We start from the raw sequence: 17166 nt of genomic DNA, 5'->3' as shown, positions 1-17166 counted from the left end.
GACTTTACCAACATTTGCTATTTGGATTTTACGAGTCTGAGGTTGATTAAATAAATAGCTAGTCATTACTGGCTGGCCTTCTTCCAATAAAGATTAGTTCTTGATCTTTGCCAAAACCTGTTTGATGATCTAGATAGTAGAGTATAGGTAAGAAACAACTTAGTCATATGGGCAATGACATAACTAAAAAAAACTGTTAATTTTCTTCACAAAAAACCTGTTTGAATTACCTCATTACTTGTTTAACCTCTTACTTTGGTACATTAGTAGAATTGTGCGTCAGCTCATTTTTCCAGCTATCCCTTGACAATAACCAGATGAAGTAGGATGGATATGCTGCCTGGTCATCATTGTATTAGGCTCTGTCCAATTGTGAAGATAGAATTAAGATACGTGTGTAAACTAATTTTAGTTATTACTAGTATTTTATATTGTTATGAGTGTGGTCTAGGAAAAGTGTAAGAATTAGTTTTAGGTTATTTGACAAGACATTTTAGTTAAAGTTCATTTGGTTGTTAAGCAAACCTTTTTTTTTTTTTTTGCAACTTCTAATATTTTTTAAAATGTTATTTGAAATAATATTTTTTAAAACGTTAGTTTCTAATGTTTAGTTTTTTTTTAATTTTCTTACATTTTTATTTTCAATATATTTTATTCATTTTTTTTTTATCTTTTTAAAATAAATCATGATTTTATTATTTTCTTATCATTTTATATTTCTTAATTATTTCAATAACTAATTTTATCGAACATTTTTAATTTAATAAATTAGTTTTTTAATTTTCTATTACTCGTTAACTTTTCAATTTTTTATTAACTATTTAACTAGTATTATCGAATATAACCTTAATACTTCATTTTTTACTCAATTTCGACCCGGACACCCTCACACACTTACCTTCTTCTTTAAGTATTTCAAAATTAAATAATGCTAATATAAGATAGAGTAAAATATGTATTTATTTTAGGTTGTCTAACTGCTTGGTTAAAAAAAAAAAAAAAATTTATCCTCAGTAATAATGGGTTAAGGGTTAAACAATCTAATCATAGATTATTGGTGTAATTCTCGTGTACTTTTAAGATGGTTGATTGCACCAATCATTTATCTTGGGGTTGTTTAGTTTCATTTTTATTTGGGGAAGTTACACAACCTCTTTTAGTTCATATAAATGAGTTTAATTAACATATACACTCAGTGTAATTTTTTTTATATTATCTTGTCTACCAACAAAAAAAATATATGATAGAAAAGAAAAGATAGACGTGCAAATGAAGGCTCCAATTCCAGAATGCATCTAAGGCAACTTTCCTGGTGTTTCCTGCACCACACCACTTCAAATCCGAACAAAAACAGCCTTTCCTCCACCTTGCTGCTTTTGCACATTTTGTCTTATTCCAGCATTTCTCAACTGCTACTATCTCCTGCAGCATTTGTTCACAGGAGACAATTCTCCTTTTACATGAGAAATGATTTTGAAATAACAAGAGGGAAAAGAAGAAGAAGACAATAGTGAGTTGGTCCTAATTGATTCTTAAACTATGGGTGTTATTCAAATAGGTCACTTTATTTTTTTTTTAAAAAAATGTAAATTATATTAAATCCAAAATGATACAACAGACGAATCACTTTATTAATTTGCTGTTAAATGATTAATGAACAATTCATCCTAGTCATTGATTTAACTTAAATCTTAATGGGATAAAAAACTTAAATCTCAAAATTTTTATTTATTTATTTTTAATACTGTTTCTCCTAATATTTTAAGATTTCTAAGATTCTGAAATGAAAAAGAAAGAATAAATTATGCTGGTCTCCCTTTGTTTAGAATTTATTACATTCAAAACTCCTCTTTATTCCATTACACACGCACCCTTACACCGTCACAGTCTTCTTTTCTGTTAACCTGAAACAGTCATGTTGCACATGCTGTTTAATGAAAAAAAAAAAAAAACCCAAATTGTCTTCTTTTTCCTCATTGCTCTTGTCTTCCTCAACGTACAAGTGCATCTGAACATTACTAAAACCCCAAAACCCAGGAATACACCCAAATTCCAGGATCACCACACTGCATCAATCACTGCCTGCCACCATCTAACACCCACCTGAACCAAAATCCAAGGAAACAGACGCTGAATGTAGCTACACCAACATAGGTAGATAAACAATTTTCGATAGAAATGATGAAAAATTCCAAATACAGGCCCTAATTTCCCATTCAGCCACCATAAATCAATAACCAACAACTCACTTCAACATGAATCCCAAATAAATTCACTACAACAAAAACCCATAACCGAATACAAATGGTCATAAAAAAAAAAAAAAACAATTACACCATTTGATTATTAACCACCCACACTAAAAAGAAAAATATAAACATTCCAGCCATTAAAAAAAATCCTCAACATTCTTAAGTCCAACCGCAACCCATGAAGCTTAGAACTAATGTCACCCATCTAAGCACCAGCAATCTACTCACAAATAAAATCCTATTGGTCAAAAATCAATTGCCAAAATTATCAAGTGAATCAAACCAGAGAATCAAAATCCAAACATACTCCCAGTTTTGCTTTTCCTCTATGGTTATTGTTGTTCCAGGGAAGTTTCTAGAAGATTCATCTGAAGCCACTAACTCCATGGCGACATGCTTGGGTCGCGCGTATGCGAGTCGCGGTCTGTGCGGCGGCGCGTTGTCTCCATTGTGGCAGTGATCCGCCACGCTTGCTCTCCGACTACCACAACCAATGTTCAGTAACAACAATCGAGGTCAGATCTGGTCGGATTTCATGGCAGCATCGTTAGGCGGTGTTTGGATTTGGTGGGGTGGTGCGTCAGGTCCGGACATGGAGCTCAGGTCGATGAGCTCCGACCATGGGCGGCACTGCGCAAAGACGTGGCGGAGGGACGAGGAGATGCACGACATGAAGGGGCGCGGAACACCAGTGTCAGATCAGAGGCTGGAACTGCGAGACAGCGTCACCGGAGGCGCTGAATTTGGAGGAGTGGCCATGGTGGCGCACTGGCGCGTGAACCATTAGAGAGAGCGAGAGACAATGGAGACTCTGGCTTATTTGACTTAACTTATAGGAGTTATTTGGGGATTTCAGATGTTAACACTATTAGAAACTTAAAGAAGGAAAGACAACAAGAGAAGACTTGCTGACCCAACTGCATGCAGGAATCATAGTCAAGTTGCACCATGGTGTATTTCAACTCACACCACGCGTTAAAGATAATACAAAATAATTTCATGTTCTCATTTAATCATAAATTATCTTATAAATTATTTTAAAAAATTAATAAATTTATTATATATAATAAGTTGCCATTGAATAAATATATAAATTTTTTTCATAAAAGAAACCCAATCAACAATATAAAAAAAATTACAATCATAAGGTTCTTCACTTCTTCTGTCGTAAAACAATACAGTAGAAGTAAATCCTAATCCCTATATACCAAATTAATACCCCAAATAAAAGATTAATATAATAATTATAGGGCTCATGGGCCCACACATGGGACCATTGGGAGTTGCTATTGGTATTACCTCTTTTGTTAACAATACTATCCATGTAAGTGTCTTTTAGACATATTTTAAAATTGTTCCTGGACAGAAACATAATGAAAACGTGTTTTTATTACCTAAATGGAATTAAAAAAAAAGGCAAAATGTAATGGAACATGATTCTGTTGTACAAGTGTGCAACAAAATGGTATTTCTGTTGTAATTTTTTTTATTCCCCATATAGGTGACGAAATCATGTTTCCATTGTTGAACTAGGGTGCAAAAAAAAATAACGGAAATAAAATCGTGTTGTATAATTGTACAACAAAATTGTATTTCTTTTATCATATTTTTTTTTGCACCCCATGTGTGCAATGAAAACATGATTTTGTTGTACACTACACAACAACTAAACCGTATTTCTATTGTTGGCTCACCATCCGTGACATCCCAAACCCACCATTCCAAATATATTGACAACAATAACACAAATTTGACATCACCCCAAACCTAAAAACCCCTCAACAAGACCTACAACAAAAAATAGGATTAAAGGAACATTGTTGTCAATGAGGGAGGAAGGAGTGAAGGGGTCGAGGAGGAGGGGTTGGATCATCATTGATGATGCTCTCAGCGCTACGCGGCGCTAGTTCGATTTCAACAAGGCAGTGCATCACAACTTGGATTTGGTGGGGGTGGGTGGCCACAACTTGGATTTGGTTAGGGACTTGGGGTGGCTGGTCGTGGTGCAACACGAAGGAGATGGGGAAGTCGTAAGGGAAGGGGAGAGGGCAGGGTGGCACAAGGGAGGAATATGAGGGGAAGGGAAGACTATTGACACTACCCATTGAGTGAACAAAAGAGGAATTTTGCAAAGTTGGTAGTGCTAATAGCAAAATTGATAGTTGCAATAGCAACCCCCAAAACCAGTGTCATTGCCAGGCCTCATGGGCCCATAGGGCTCTACAACCATTTGAAGAAGAAAAAATTACATATGTGGTAAAAAAAACATCTAAAAAAGATATGTAGATTCTCTGGTGGGAGATGACATGAGAGCAAATCAAGGACTTTATAATGAGGATCTTAAAATTAAATTCTACAGCAAGCCTCTTTTAAATTCTGATAATGTTTTGATTATCTTCTAATTTGTCATTATTAGAAAGAAATATTTTCCTTATCTTATTAAATTGCAAAAATATGTTTATAGACTTGCCATTACACCCTTCATTTATATTCATTAGAGAAGATCGATCCACTCTCTTCTTATAAAGAAAGTTGTGACCAAAGGCAAAACAAATAGCAATCTTCCCCTTTTCGGCGTTGGTTACATTTTACTTACCTATTTTAGCATACAATCTTCCATAGGAGGCAAATCAATTCAATTCCATGGTTATGCTTCGACAGGTAATAAGGTTACTACAAGTTCAACTGTTTATAGTTAAATTAAAACCTGTATTCTTTCTTGTGTTTTACTAAAACGGTTAGTACAGGGCATGCAACATGTTCGAAATTACTACAACTCGGAGGCTCAAATGATGAGAAGTAGCTTTTCTCAGCCATTCATCTCTAGAACATACAAAACCAGTTTCTTGAAGCCAAAATCAAAGGCAGAGATCAAAGTATTGGCTGCTAAGAAACACAGTGAAGCAGAAAAGAGACGTAGAATGAGAATCAATGGTCAATATGAAACCCTCCGAAATATCCTCCCCAACATAATCAAAGTAAGTGCCCGACACAAGTATCAAACAGTTTATTATGCCTTGGATTTCTATTGGGGTTCATTCCTAAAAATGAAACAAACCATGTGAAAGTGAAAATTCCTACATTTATTTTTTGGGTAAAACATGTTCATCATTCCTAAAAAAGAGATCAAAATATTAGTTTTAGTCCCTATAAAATTTTAATAGGTTTTCAGACCTTACATTTACCAAAAGTCACATGGTTTTAGTCTTTCATTTGTGACTAAAAACATGTGTTTTGAATAAAGGGTCTAAAACATTAAATTTTAAAGGGTTCGAAATATTTTGGCAGACCAAAAACATGTCTAATCCTTTGATTTTTCTTGACAAGCAAGCTGAATTTAGATTTTGTTATCCACTAACAGAAGGACAAGGCATCAGTATTGGCAGAGACTATAAAGCAAGTGAAGGAGCTGAAGAAAAAGGTGTCAAAACTGGAACAAGATAGTTCTACTAATCCATCAAAGGATGTTGTTAAGTTTCCTAGTGGGGCAGAAAAGTTGCGTTTGGAAAGATGTAACATTGAGGAGGGCCTAGTGAAGGCCACATTGAGTTGTGAGGATCGTCCAGAATTGATGCAATTAATATCAAAGGCAGTAGGGTCAGCCAACACAAAATTGGTAAAGGCTGAGATAGTGAGTGTGGGAGGGAGAACCAGAAGTGTGTTGTGGGTGCAAGGTCTTGGAAATGATGGTATGGGGATGCTCAAGAGCCATTTGAGGACTGCATTGCACAAGCCGCGTTCTTTTCAGTAACTGTTTAGTGTTCTTGATTCTGACTTCTAATGATGGAGGAATGTTGACACAGTTAGGAGCTATAACGATAAGGGCTAATGACAAGAAGATTTTTCTAGTTTTGAGGATTATAGAATAATGATGACTTTAGGAGCTTTGTAGAGCCCATGGCTTTCTCACATTCTAGGATTACTGTATCTCCTTTTGCAAGCAAAATTTAGCTTTTACTTTATAGTTTGTATATGAATATCATGTTCGACTCTACATATAAAGAATATAATGACTTGACGGGTTAACATGTAATGTGTGTTTGATTATGGATATGGAAGCTTCCAGTTATTAATGTATTCTCTCAATGGATGTGATTTACTGAATGCAGGAGGGATTTCCAAACACAATGATAAATGGTAATCACTTTACGACTAGAGTACATAATAATGTGACAGATTAACATGTAATCACTTTTGTAGTTTGTCCATGAGACTAGTTTGGTAAACCGTAAGTAGCCCCATGCTATAATCACTAGCTGCCATAACCTGAGTTGTAATTTGTAAAATAGGGAAAGAAATCCTCTGAGAAATGTGGATCTAAAGATCACAAAAGATTACATACCAACAGACATAGCTCCGTAAAATTAAATCAAATCTCGACGGAAGGTTCTTATGAAATGATATATATTAACTGCACAAACTTGATTATAACAGGTGAGTTATCACTCAATTTATTCTTCTTTATTCGTTTTCTCATTTTGTTGATAGTTGTTCTATATATACTATTGAATAAATAAAATCATTCGAGTACAGAGGGTGAACGTTGAACAGGAATCCTCATTCTATTTGGATTAGCGAGACACTGATTTTCTTCACTACACAAAAAAATATCCAAGATGATTGCTTATATCTCAACTCAAACTCAATAAAACGTTTGAGCTGATGCATCTCCGCTTGTTCTTCTCACATGTACACCAGATTTTTTGTCATAATGATTAGCAGTGATATATCTTTTAAGGTCAATTCCCCTACTGCCACTGTGATTTTTGCTTTTGTTAGCATACAAAACTGCTTTATCTTCTGAGTCCTGCTGGAGCCTTCTACTTGCACCACCATTACTATCCACTAAGAAATCTGTATCCAAGTTATCATAGGAGGAAGATGCCCCCATGTTAGATGAAAGCCCATAGTGGCTATACCAATTGGGTCCCACCTCACCAAATATGTAATCCGAGAAATCAGCAGAACTGGCAGAGTCCTTGATACTTGCAGTACTGCAAGAACTTGCATCTGAAGAGCTGAAAAGTGAACTTTCACTGGAAGAATCCACCATTGTATTTCTTACCCCATACTGGAATCTCCATTCTTCTGGATATGCAAAATCATTGCTTAAGGAATCATCGGCATCATTCCAGTTAGGGTACTTGCCATGCTTCTGCTGTGGAGAGGGAGAATAGCCGCTTGTGGCCATGGAATTTGATCTTGTCTTAGAAGTAGCAGGAATGGCTTCCAGGTTTCTCCTCTTGAACTTTCCAGCAGAAGAGATTACATTGCTACTTACTAAACCCAGTGGCTTTGGAGAGTGCCTGAAGATTTTTAAAATTAGCATTAGACAATGCTATTATTAGTGCTGAGACATTCTGCAGAAATAATAAACATATCAAACCAGAAAGTATACATCAACATCCACAGGTCCACTACCTTGCATAAAGAAGCATGTATGCCCTTTCTGACAAGACTCTCGACAATTCAACAGGTTCTACCTAAATAGAGGCATAAATTCCATCCTCAGTTTACATACAGAAATTCACTTCATAAATGAATTATGCAGATTGATATTGTCATCACTTTTACAAAATGAGTATCCTAAAAATTAATGACACAAGTCTAAGAAATAAACTTCCAATGGTATTTCATAGCAATTTTTCAAGGTTTTAGTATTTCTTTAAATTTGAGAAACAAAAGGCAACAAAAGCTTTTAAAGAAGTATTTGTATGAAATGACAGCATCATTTGTATAATTAATTTTGGGGGGGATGTGGGTGAGGGGAGGAGACATTCAGACACAGAAAAGGTATATCAGGATAAAAAAAATTCACCCTGCTGTCATCAGTCCTGAACCATTCTCCTTGGATGTTCTTCACATAACAGACATAATGGCCTGAAAATGCAGCATTCATGATATCCAAATCCAAATGGACAACCACTGCATAGAGGCTGTATAACGGAGATTTATCTTTTGTTCCACTCATATATGGAGCCATATTCAGAACCTCAGGGAACTGAACTGACTTATTCAACTTCTCAAAGTTACCAGACTGCCAAAGTAGACAGCAGAATATGCATGAGATACATAATATAAAACTAAAATAAGTCATAGAAAAAAGTGATAACAAGTAAAACTTCAAAATTAATATTGGAGATGTACCTGAAATCGTTTTAATACAATTGTAAGAATATTTGGTGCCTCCAACACTGTCAACTTCTTCCTGGCTTTCACATATGTTTTACATCTGGATAACAAGAAAGAAACAAATACAATGATTTAATATTGTGTTTGTGTCCCACAAAGGAAAGGAAAAGTAACCCTCATAATACCATTTTTCCCCTCTAAACCGCATGACATTTGTGGAACTACAATTGCATAAAACCGGAATAAAAAATGTCCATATAAAATCACAAAAATCCAGATGACAGACTATGCATTGTGATCAGTACCTAAAGTTTTGAATATCTAATAAGTTCTTATCGTACAATCTCACAAGTTGAGGTTGATGAATCCCTGAAGTATTGAATCGTTCAAGGGATCATTGGCAAGCAGGACCAGAGTGGGACCACAATCTTCATTGTGAACTCATGGGATCATCGATCCCCAGTGAGGCAAAGCAGAACCAAATTCTGGGTCAGATCCTTTGACCCGGTTTTTAAAATCCCTAATTTCCATTTTCTCTGTGTTTGCGACTCACTCTTGGACTCTCCCGTTCTCACTTCATCTGCAACCTGCAACCCTCAAACTTCTCTCTGCTGGTACCAACCGTAACTGCCCCACATCCACCACCATCCTGCGTCGCCCTTTGGCTGTACAAAGTGCTCACTCTCAGTTTCTGCTCTCTTTTTGTCTTAATAATTTTAGATTAGTTTATTATATATGGATCTTATGACTTATGATTATGCTTTTTCAACTTAAGTTTGTTTAATGTTGTGATTTAGAGGTTATTTTGTTTACATAGTTTTTTATGCATATGTATATATTAGTATAGTTTTGCATTTTAGGTAGTAGGATCTTATGATTCGAGTTATGAGCATTCACCGCTCCCAATCCTAGGTAGAATCTCGAGTTTAACAACATTGACTATGACTGATTACATCTTTAGTTTAATGATATCACATTAGCTGAACATAAATCCTACTATGTTCCTAAATGGAAGCACTTTCTCTGCCTGTTTTCTCTTCTCCGGCATCTGGCTTCTCTCTGCCCCTGTTTTCTCAGAATAGCGGCTTTCCTATAACATTTTTGGGGCTGGCCATTATGTGGTGCGATTAAAAATACTGTATAGATTCACGTCAGAAAAACAATCGCACACCTCTACAGCTTCTCGTCAACTTAACCTTCCAACAGGTTTAGGACCTTTCCTTTATTACTTTTGAAGCTCTACACAGCTTTGTTTATCACTTCGTACACAATGAATGAATTGTACATTAGAACTATAGTTTCAACCAAGAGGGACCAAATTCGATATTGCTCATTCAGTTTAGGAATTTAACTCATTAGTTAAAAACTCAGAATTTGAAGCTTGAAAAGTAATAAAGGAAAGGTCCTAAACCTGTTGGAAGGTTAAGTTGACGAGAAGCTGTATAGGTGTGCGATTTTAAGTGCAAAACAAATTATTTAATCATAGTAAATTTTATTATTAATGATATGTAGCATTAAAAAAAAATGAAACAACATTAAATTGCCACATATCTTGGCTATAATACAAGCAATATATTATATTTGCTAGGGAAAAGGAAAAAAAAGAAAACCAAGCATATGGGAGCATTAGAAGTTAAAAATAATAGGCTAGACTGGAATAGGAATAAACATGGAAATGGAAATAACAAACCTGCTGCAATTATACTTGTTATCTTTATCCAAGATTTCAGGTGCTGTAAATTGTCCAAGAGCTTCCTCCAAAGTCCCAATATCCCCATCAATTTCAACAGTAAGATCCATCATTCTCTCGTACCTCTCAGATTTCCCCAGGCATCTTAAGCACTTTATCTGCAATTTGCACCAAATAAATTTCAATATATAAGGAAACTATCTTCTTACCACTCTGTAAAAGTTGAAAATGTGAACCTTAACAAAAAATAGACTGTTCGACTGGGAAAGAACCTTAGATCGAAGATAACCTCCAAAGGTGTAACTAACTAGAGTTGTTTCTTCTGCCAAAGGACTTGAAACACCAACTTCCTTGAGGCAAATAGATTGCATTGTATCAACCACGCACCTGCCAGTTGAGCAATTTATTATGTAGACCACTTGACATATAAATTCAAGATGGCTTCACAACTCAAGCAACTATTTGCCTCACCTCAAAAATTCATGAGCATCTTCTTCCCTCCCACGCCCTAGATGGCTTCCAATCTTGTGTATCTTAGATAATATCCCAATTGGTGAAAGTGGAGAAATCCCTTCTTTCGCCTTCTGAATTAGATATTCAAACTCACATGTAAAACACCATCCCTTTTTCTGACCTAGTGAAAACATTGTGAAGATTTAATTAATTGCAAGGTCCTGATAGTTGGACAACTTAAATCATGATGATATTATTAAGAGGAACTTGCATCGTTTTGAATGGAACCCTTGAAAAAGATATGAAGTCAGAGGCCGGGTATAAGCCAAGCACTGGAGAACTGCATTAGCATAACAGCTGCAGAAGAGGCATTTTATTAGTAAGGTAAATAATGTTGAATAAAGAAAAGCTACACAAGCAAGCACTGGATGTGTCTCCCTTGAACGACATGAAACACAACAAAGAAAAAAGCAATGAATACCAGTATGAAAGTAGCCAACCAGCAACTAGAATGTTTGCCAGATGTTCTCTCAAAAGTTTCTTTAATCACAATTACCCCACCCTATTCTCATAATTATAGGACCACAAGAGTATTCAAAGAAAAAATGAAGAAACATAAAGCTCCAAAACAAAATAACAGACTCCTAACTATTTCCTTCCTCCTCCCTTCCTCTCACTAGAGCAGTTACATGGCCTAGAACATATTATACTGATCAATGGGAAGCAAAAAAGAAACACAATAGACTCAACAATACCTGTTCCCACAGTTTGTAAGGCCAAAGGGGAATAGCTTCATCTTGTCATAACAGTAAAGTTCCACAAAGAGTTCATATGGAAAGCCCATCTGCCAAAAATATACAATTTGAAAATCAACAGAGACAAAATCATTATGTTTAACAATATAAGTTATTTTCTAAAGAAATAAGTCAAATATATTTCCAACCTCATTTTCGGCAGATATTGAATTGGATCTTGACTCTTTTGAGCTTCTAAACTGCTGGACAACTTTCTGCATTGATGTTTTCAAACCACTACGAACATTTTGTGGCAGATTTGGAATAGCACTAACTTTTGTGGGTAAGGTGTGATTATTGTCAGTTGTCATACACTTGGACTGTGAAGAAAAATCCCCCTTAGTAGCTGAGGATAGTCGATCACGAGAACTAGATGATGATCTTCGTGCTTCTCTGTATTTGGGCAAATGAGATTCTTCTTCTACATCATCAATTACAGCATATTTACTTGAACCACTCAAGTGAGACACAGTTTTGCATTTAGAAGTATCTGTTGCTGATTTTTCAACTATTGCGGCTTTTCTTCTGCGTTCATGGCTACCCAAATTTGCTGCCTCATCATGAGATGCATCAGATTTAGTTTTGGGAAATTTTGATTTAAATCGAGTCTCATCAGTAGCATTACTAGGATTTGGCTTGCTTCTTTTACTTGCACTAGAATCCTTAACTTCAATATTCTCGGAACATTTCATGTTAACTGTTTCTTTGTTATGAGCAGAAGCAGCACTTGTATAATCAGTAGTATCATTGCAGACAGGTTTTGCAAATCTGCTGTGATGGTTATCATCAAATGATTTTCTTGCAGCAACCAAAGGATCAGGGCTGGAATATGAGTCATTCGAAGATGAAATACCAGCATGTGTTCCATTAATTTCTGCAGCGAATCTAGGTAAATTATAAACCATATATGCACGAAATAATATAACGTGACTTGTAACCAAAACCATTACCATGAAGACCAGACTCAGTTTTGGATACCGATGCCCTGCTAGAAAGGTTTTTGTCTTTGAGCTCCATGGTGGTAGTTGGAGGACAACATTCATCCTTGTGACCTAGTCTCCAGTGACTAATTTGACACTTACCCGAACTACAAGAAATTGTGAGAATGAATAACCATTGTAACATTATAAGAGGCTGAAATGATTGCTTGATAGACATGTCACTGAACAGAGAAAAGACAGGCAAAAGAAACTACAGATAATCATAAATGAAGCTACGCCAAATCATTAGTAAAACTACACACTATAAAGATGACAAATCAAGCTCTAAATAAACAAACACATTCATATTTCAAACACGAGAAAAACATTAAAAAGAATCCCCCTCAATACATTCATTATTTTTTGTCGTCAAGCAAAAGGAAAAGAACAAAATCTCCTAACTATAGAGGCAATGCAAACACCTTATAGCATATTTGGTCCCATAATGGGGATTTCGTTTGCCACATTAAGTCATAAGCAATTAGTTTTAGTGCATGTTTGGATCTGTTTTGATGATCCGTGTTCTCTTATAAATTCACGTCAAATTGCTCACAATAGCTTCATGCAAGTCGATGGCTGAGTAACGTGCTACCAAACACGCAGATAGCTTTCACACCTTTAAGTAGAATTGGGGTGGTTTCTCTCTTCTAAACAGGTATCCAAACACACACTTCAACAGAAGAAGCGAGAAAACAGGCCAAAATAAATAGAAAATATACAAGGTGAACCAACATGACTATTGGACTCAACTCCCCAAACGAAATCCCAAGGCCCCTTGAACATGAAACACACTAAAATTGAAACCAAATCACCCAATTACTAAATTCATCACCCTTCCACCACCAATCCCTTTCAAACAAAGGCTACTTCTAACTAAGAGCAACAAAAAAAAAAGCTTTCTCATTTCTAACAACCCTATAATCCCTCTCCATTGTTCCTACTTCCTACCCTTTTCTTCTACCTCTAACCTTAATTAATATTAATAACACAGCATAGCAATTCAAACACATAAACAGGGAGAAAGAGCACAGACCAATATCTAACGGCCTTGCACCGAGAACACCGCATGGTGGTAGGCGCACAACACACCGCACATTGGAACCACCGAGAACCATCCACCGGAACCGGAGAAGAATACTCCACCTCCGACGCCACCGTCACCTCCGCCGTCTCAGCAACCTCCGTCTCCGTCACGTCAGCATCCGCCACCATCCTCATCATCATCATCATCCCCTCCTCCTCCCTCTTGGCCTCCACATTCCTCCACACGTGCCGAATCACCGCGAAACCCAACGCCAACACCACATACACTAGACCATGAAACCCTAAAATCCCCGGCACCAGCATCTCTCTCACTCACCTTATCCCGCACCCAGGACCAGCCCCGAACACAGGATCCACAGCGTCGTAATCTTGCTAAGCATAGATAGATAGCCTTCGCGGACAACAACAACAGCGCTCCCCCACAGAACGAGGTGGTTCGGTCCGGCAGGGGCAGAATGGTAAAATCAAAATCCCCAGGACCTGACCGTGAGTGTGAGCATCCGAAATGAATGAATTGATTATGATTCCACGGTGTGGGCTCTGAAATCGAGTAGTAGTTTTGGAGTTTCGATTCAGCTCAGATTGTCCAATTGCGAATATGTGACACAGCGATCTCTTTGTCGTTTGCCTTGTCCTCTGGGACTTGCCGTTTGCACGTCCTTCTCTCCTTGCATCATTCTTACAGTAACCTCTCAACTCACTCTCTTTTCTTTTAATATTTTTTAAATCAACTTTGCATTGCTAATTATAAATGCTAGTGGTAACATTTGTGGGGATTCTGTGTGGCTAGTATTGCTCAACATTGAATTAATGGCCTTCGGTTTAGGATTGGATTTGGATTGTGGAATCTTCCCACTTAAAAAGTACCTCAGTAGAGTAGAATCTCACTCACTCCATCATAACATCAATGTATGTGCTCTTTGCATCAGTGGTAATAATAGGAGTATTATTAGTAGTGGTAGTTTACTAAAAATGATCTAGATATTTTTTTTTTCCTGATTTTAGTTTAGGGTGTGTATCTCTTTATTAGGAAATTGAATAAAAATAATAATGTTTTGGGTATTTTTTTTAAGAAATGTAATAGCAAATGATAATGTAATTTTTTTCATAGTGTTAATATTATGAACTAATATAAGTATCTTCTTTTGCGACACATAAAATCTTTCCTGTGTGAATATAGAAAATATATTTAAGAAATTCTAACATTTAAGTTAATATTTGACAAAATAACACTATGATAGACAAGAATTGTGTCTCCTAATGGAGGTTATAACATGCGCATGTATATAGCAAGGTCATCAAGGCATTTGCTTTAGGCCTATTGAGAATGTAAATATAAATGTATGTCCCAATAAAATAGTTGTGTTATGTTTTAATATTTTAATAATTAATTATTGTAAGAAATGAGTAATTAAAAGTAAAATTAGAAGGTGTAGGATTATAGATTGTAATAAACACACATGAAGACACACGCACATATATGCACATATTAGAACAATATGATTATAAAATATTAATAAATAATTTTATAACTTAAAAATTTAGAAAATTAATATAAAATTGATAATTAATATTATTTTATTTTATTATTAAAAAAATTGGCTTTATGCCCCTAAATACCTAAACATAATCCAGTTTTACATTGATATTTAAGAGAATTAGACAACAACTCTTTCATTAGCGCCCCCTTCCATCAGACTTCTTATAATACTTTTATGTTACTATCGATTTATTGCTAGGATTTTGGCGTGAAAGTTAGTAACTAGAGTGAGAAAACATCAAAGTTTAGACCTTATTTTTCTTATTCTCTCTCAAAATTTTGTATTCCTCTCTCTTGCTTCGCTCATCTTCTCCTACTTTCAAACTCTTATCCATGACTTTTTATGGCGATGAGTTTGTTCTTGACTCATCTTCTTCTTAGAGTGCCGTCTCTAATCACCTTTTCTCTTTTTTCATTCTATTGTCATTAATCTTCAAGAAGCAAATGACTTCATTAATGAAGAAGATTGAAGGCCTGCAAGCTCTACATGGAGTTACATTAAGTGCTCAATGTATTGTTTTGTGCTTTATAAGATAGTGTAATAATTGATTAAGTTACATTAGTCTAATTTAATCCTCCTCATTTATCTATATACATACTAATTAATTATTAATATTATTTAATAAAAATAAAATCTCTATGAATTTTCATTAATTGTTATTACCTAAACTAACTGTTTGTGTATTATTGTATGTCTTCATTTATCAATTCATATATATAATTATTAGCATTATATTATAAACATATTTATATAAAGAGTAAATTAGATCCCTTTTATTACATCCATTATCCCTCCATTTTGAATCCCTACCATAAACCCTCTGTTTTTTTTTGTTGGTTACACTAATCCCTTTGACATTTTGGATGTCAGACTTGTCAACATAGTAAGGTCACATGAGTTTTAATTAACAAAACTGCCCTCATATCCTTTTTTTAACAAAATTGTCTTCCTTCAACAATCCTTTGATTCCTTGGTAGAAAAAATGAACTTTGCAGGAAAAAAAATTCCAGAATCATACAGATCAAAATTAAATTAAGAAATTCTTAAAATTTTATTTGAACAATTATGAACAAATGCATGCAAATTTATGAAAAACAAAGAAAAAAACTAAAATATTAGTGTAAAGAAAACAAAAAGCTAGGAAGTTGTTCACGGTCTAAGACATCGAAATTGTTCATCATCCTCAATTATAATAATTTTACAAATAAAAAGTTTCAATTTCAACTTGAATGTGCAAGTTGTTCAGGGGATAAAGTTTCAATTTCACTAACACACTAAAGACGTACCCGTTCTGTGCAGTGTCATTGTATGGCGGAGGTATTGAAAAATGAAGAGGTGTCACACAACGACGATGATGTGGTGGTGTTGTTGGCAGAGGTGAAGCGGTAAGTGTTGCAACGCTAGTTGAAACCAGATATGAGTTTTTGAGATCTGGTTTTAGATATGAGTGCGGTGGAGGTCGTGATTCTTGAATGTGATTTCAGATCTTTGGGTTTCGGTTCTTGGTTGTGGTGATTCTTGGTAGAGCGACGGACGGTAGACCTCGACGAGTGCGGTTGGGGCATTTGAACTTTGACAACAAGAGAGTAGAGATTTTCTAAGTTTGTTTTTGTTGAAGAAGATAGGAGGTTGAAGAAAGGGACAAAACGGGTCTAACATAAAAATTTGATTTTTTTTTTCGTTTATTTTTTTAACAGAAAATTAACAGTATTTGTGTAAGGGGCTACAAATAATGCAAAAAAATAAATAAAAAATATATCAAATGCAATAAGGGTAAACCTCAAGAGAGATCTGTGTAATTTACTCTTGTATATATTATATATAATTATTTTAACACATTTGATAACTTTAGTTATTATAATTATACCTTGTGAGTTTAATCCTCTTCTTGATTGTCATACTATTATTGTAAGTCTTATTTGATATTATTGTGTTTGTGAGACTTAAAAATCTTTCAAAAACTTGAAACAAAAAATTGATGCATATGGGTTATAATATATAAAATATTTAGTAACAATCTTTTGAAACAAATTAATACATGTGTTTTCTTCTTGTATCATTTAAAATAAAACTATTTTAGTTTTAAGTGTAAAGCTAATAAATAATTTTATAAAATATTATTTATTAAACATTTATTTGTTATAAGTTAAATATTTAAATAATTAATGAACAAAAAAATCCAACCTCACTTTGATAGTCTTTTGGAACGGTCCCTGAATTCATGCATGACATTTATGTTTGTCGTAATGGTTGTTGTACGATTTCAATAATTAAATGTCA

General features: G+C 35.0%; 2 protein-coding genes and 1 long non-coding RNA gene across 4 annotated transcripts; 1 reads left to right on the top strand and 2 right to left on the bottom strand.

Moving 5' to 3' along the window:
- Nucleotides 1-1832: 1832 nt before the first annotated feature.
- Nucleotides 1833-3219, bottom strand: LOC106795398 (uncharacterized). Its single transcript, XR_001383836.3, has 2 exons — nucleotides 2560-3219; nucleotides 1833-2103 (listed from the first exon to the last, which is right to left on the bottom strand). It is a non-coding gene; the product is annotated as an uncharacterized lncRNA (long non-coding RNA).
- A 1572-nt stretch (nucleotides 3220-4791) lies between these two features.
- Nucleotides 4792-6267, top strand: LOC102662951 (transcription factor bHLH131). The gene is made up of 3 exons (XM_006574580.4): nucleotides 4792-4913; nucleotides 5000-5230; nucleotides 5614-6267. Exons 1-3 carry the CDS (start codon nucleotides 4896-4898, stop codon nucleotides 6001-6003), a joined length of 639 nt encoding a protein of 212 aa, XP_006574643.1. The 5' UTR covers nucleotides 4792-4895; the 3' UTR covers nucleotides 6004-6267.
- Nucleotides 6268-6677: 410 nt separating this feature from the next.
- LOC100811058 (ubiquitin carboxyl-terminal hydrolase 17) lies at nucleotides 6678-14201 on the bottom strand. 2 transcript variants are annotated; one of them, XM_014764853.2, is made up of 12 exons: nucleotides 13335-14201; nucleotides 12272-12408; nucleotides 11471-12195; nucleotides 11283-11371; nucleotides 10799-10884; nucleotides 10546-10708; nucleotides 10311-10461; nucleotides 10075-10232; nucleotides 8400-8484; nucleotides 8071-8289; nucleotides 7674-7735; nucleotides 6678-7558 (listed from the first exon to the last, which is right to left on the bottom strand). In XM_014764853.2, the coding sequence occupies exons 1-12, from the start codon at nucleotides 13646-13648 to the stop codon at nucleotides 6895-6897; spliced, it is 2853 nt and encodes a 950-aa protein (XP_014620339.1). In that variant the 5' UTR covers nucleotides 13649-14201; the 3' UTR covers nucleotides 6678-6894. The 2 variants fall into 2 exon arrangements, with proteins under 2 accessions (XP_014620339.1, XP_003519843.1); XM_003519795.4 differs by having other exon boundaries at nucleotides 10347-10461; nucleotides 13335-14194.
- Between the last annotated feature and the right edge of the window lie 2965 nt (nucleotides 14202-17166).

This window comes from Glycine max, chromosome 2 (assembly GCF_000004515.6).
Source record: "Glycine max cultivar Williams 82 chromosome 2, Glycine_max_v4.0, whole genome shotgun sequence".
Classification (NCBI taxonomy): Eukaryota; Viridiplantae; Streptophyta; class Magnoliopsida; order Fabales; family Fabaceae; genus Glycine; species Glycine max.
This window is presented reverse-complemented; position numbering and strand designations above follow the sequence as displayed.

Coding starts and splice junctions, on each gene's coding strand:
- LOC102662951 (XM_006574580.4), top strand. Junction 5,231..5,613: donor TCCTCCCCAACATAATCAAA/GTAAGTGCCCGA, acceptor ATCCACTAACAG/AAGGACAAGGCATCAGTATT.
- LOC100811058 (XM_014764853.2), bottom strand. CDS start 13,648: ATGCTGGTGCCGGGGATTTTAGGGTTTCATGGTCTAGTGTATGTGGTG. Junction 12,196..12,271: donor AACTGAGTCTGGTCTTCATG/GTAATGGTTTTG, acceptor GATTCGCTGCAG/AAATTAATGGAACACATGCT. Junction 10,709..10,798: donor AGGGTTCCATTCAAAACGAT/GCAAGTTCCTCT, acceptor TGTTTTCACTAG/GTCAGAAAAAGGGATGGTGT.